This window comes from Mandrillus leucophaeus, unplaced genomic scaffold (genome assembly GCF_000951045.1).
Source record: "Mandrillus leucophaeus isolate KB7577 unplaced genomic scaffold, Mleu.le_1.0 Scaffold392, whole genome shotgun sequence".
In the NCBI taxonomy this organism is placed as follows: domain Eukaryota; kingdom Metazoa; phylum Chordata; class Mammalia; order Primates; family Cercopithecidae; genus Mandrillus; species Mandrillus leucophaeus.
This window is the reverse complement of record NW_012104165.1, coordinates 2,236,276-2,238,203: the sequence shown is the minus strand read 5'-3', so window position 1 is coordinate 2,238,203 and position 1,928 is coordinate 2,236,276. Positions and strand designations below refer to the sequence as shown.

The 1,928-nt window shown below is 37.6% G+C and overlaps 1 protein-coding gene across 1 annotated transcript; it reads right to left on the bottom strand.

The window, feature by feature from the left end:
* Nucleotides 1–8: 8 nt before the first annotated feature.
* LOC105547618 (olfactory receptor 2J3-like) lies at nucleotides 9–878 on the bottom strand (the record flags this gene model as incomplete). The annotated part of the gene is made up of 1 exon (XM_011991282.1): nucleotides 9–878. A coding segment is annotated over exon 1 (870 nt), but the record flags the coding sequence as incomplete, so codon positions are not given.
* Nucleotides 879–1,928: the final 1,050 nt, after the last annotated feature.

Here is a 1,928-nt window from a genome sequence, read left to right as displayed (position 1 = left end):
TAGATTAGAGGGTTAAGACTAGGTGTGACAACAGTATAAAAGAGAGCAATGAACTTGCCTTGATCTTGAGAATTTTCTGATGGTGGCTGGAGATATATGCACATGGCCGGAATGAAAAAGAGAGATACAACCATAAGGTGGGCTCCACATGTTCCAAACACTCTCTGAAGCCCAGTGGTTGATTGCATCCTCAGTACAGCCTGGACAATGGCACCATAAGAAGTGAGAATGAGGATGAGAGGTATGAGAACAAAAACGGAGCTTGTGATCATGAGGGTCAGCTCATTGGCATGGGTATCAACACACGATAATCGCAGAAGTGCTGGAACTTCACAGAAAAAGTGATCTACTTGGTGGTGTCCACACAGGGGTATCCAGAAGGTGAAGGAGGAATGAAGTGCTGAGTTGGTAAAACCACTTACCCAAGAAGCCACAGCCAGCAGGTAGCAGAAACGAGGATGCATGAGGACAGTGTAATGCAAAGGTCTACACACAGCTACGTAACGGTCATAGGACATCACCACCAGTAGGACACACTCTGTGGTTCCCAGTGCAAGAACAAAGTAAAGTTGAATCATGCAACCAGCATAAGAGATGGTTTTTTCCGGGCCCCAGAGATTGACCAGCAACTGAGGGATAGAGCTGGTGGTGTAGCAGAGATCCAGAAATGAGAGGTTTAAAAGGAAAATGTACATGGGAGTGTGGAGATGGGAGTCCAGGTATGACAGGATAATGATGAACAGATTTCCTATCAGTGTCATCAAGTAGAAGATCAAGACAACCACGAAGAGAACTACTTCTAGATGAGGCCAGTTAGAAAATCCAACTAAAATAAAGTACCCCTCAGAGCTAGCATTGACTTTTCCATCATCATTCATTTCCTATTACCCGAGAGAGAAAAAAAAAGTCAGGTAAACTCAAAAAAGAGTAAACAAGTGATCCAAAAACATCAGCACACTTGAATAAAAAATAAAAGCCAGTTTGAAGGGTTTGCCATCATTTAATTGTAGGACAATTTAACCATTAGTAGTAATGAATTTAACAAAAGAAGAATTACAAAGCTCATACTGATATAAAAAGTAAAATAATAAATACATGAATGGTGAAGATAAAGCTATTCCCTACAGTAGATCCCTAATTAACAAATATAGAAGGGGTGATGGTGTTAAGAAAAACATAAATTATTGCAAAAACTAGTGGATAAAAATTTGATGGGGAACAGGATATGTACAAATATCTAAAATATCTAAAATAGTCTAAAATATCTCCTCACAAATTTCTTGTTAATTTCAAACTGAAAAACAGTGAAGTTTATAGTAGAAAAACCTGGCAGACACCACCATAACCAGTGATTTTATTGATGTTAAGATCGCCTGTATTTGCACAACCAACATCATGAGCCTGCTGTGATGATGCTCTGAACAGGACATGATGTCTCTTCAGTGATATTTGTGTTAAACATTCTAATAATGCAGACTAATTCTAATAATGAAGATACATGAGAAAAACTCAAATTGAGAGAAATAACTTGCCTATACAATTCAGAACTATCAAGCTTAAGTAGAAAAATAAAGGGTGAGGAACTGGTCCAGATGAAAGGAGACTAGAGAGATGTGATTTCTCAGTGTACAATCCTGCATTTTTTCAAAAACTAGCTATTAACAAAATTATTGAGACAATTTAAGAAATCTCAGTTTGGACTTGATTTGGGTACTGTGCTGGACTTATGTAAAGTACCATCCTTTTTCTTAGACAAAAAAACACTGAATAAAGTATTTGGTGTAAAGGAAGGTGTCATCTACAACTTACTCTCAACTAGTCCAGAAAAGAGATGATAGATAGATAGATAGATAGATAGATAGATAGATAGATAGATAGATAATAGATGATATAACAAAGCTCTGGGGGGAAATGTAAACTAATACTCA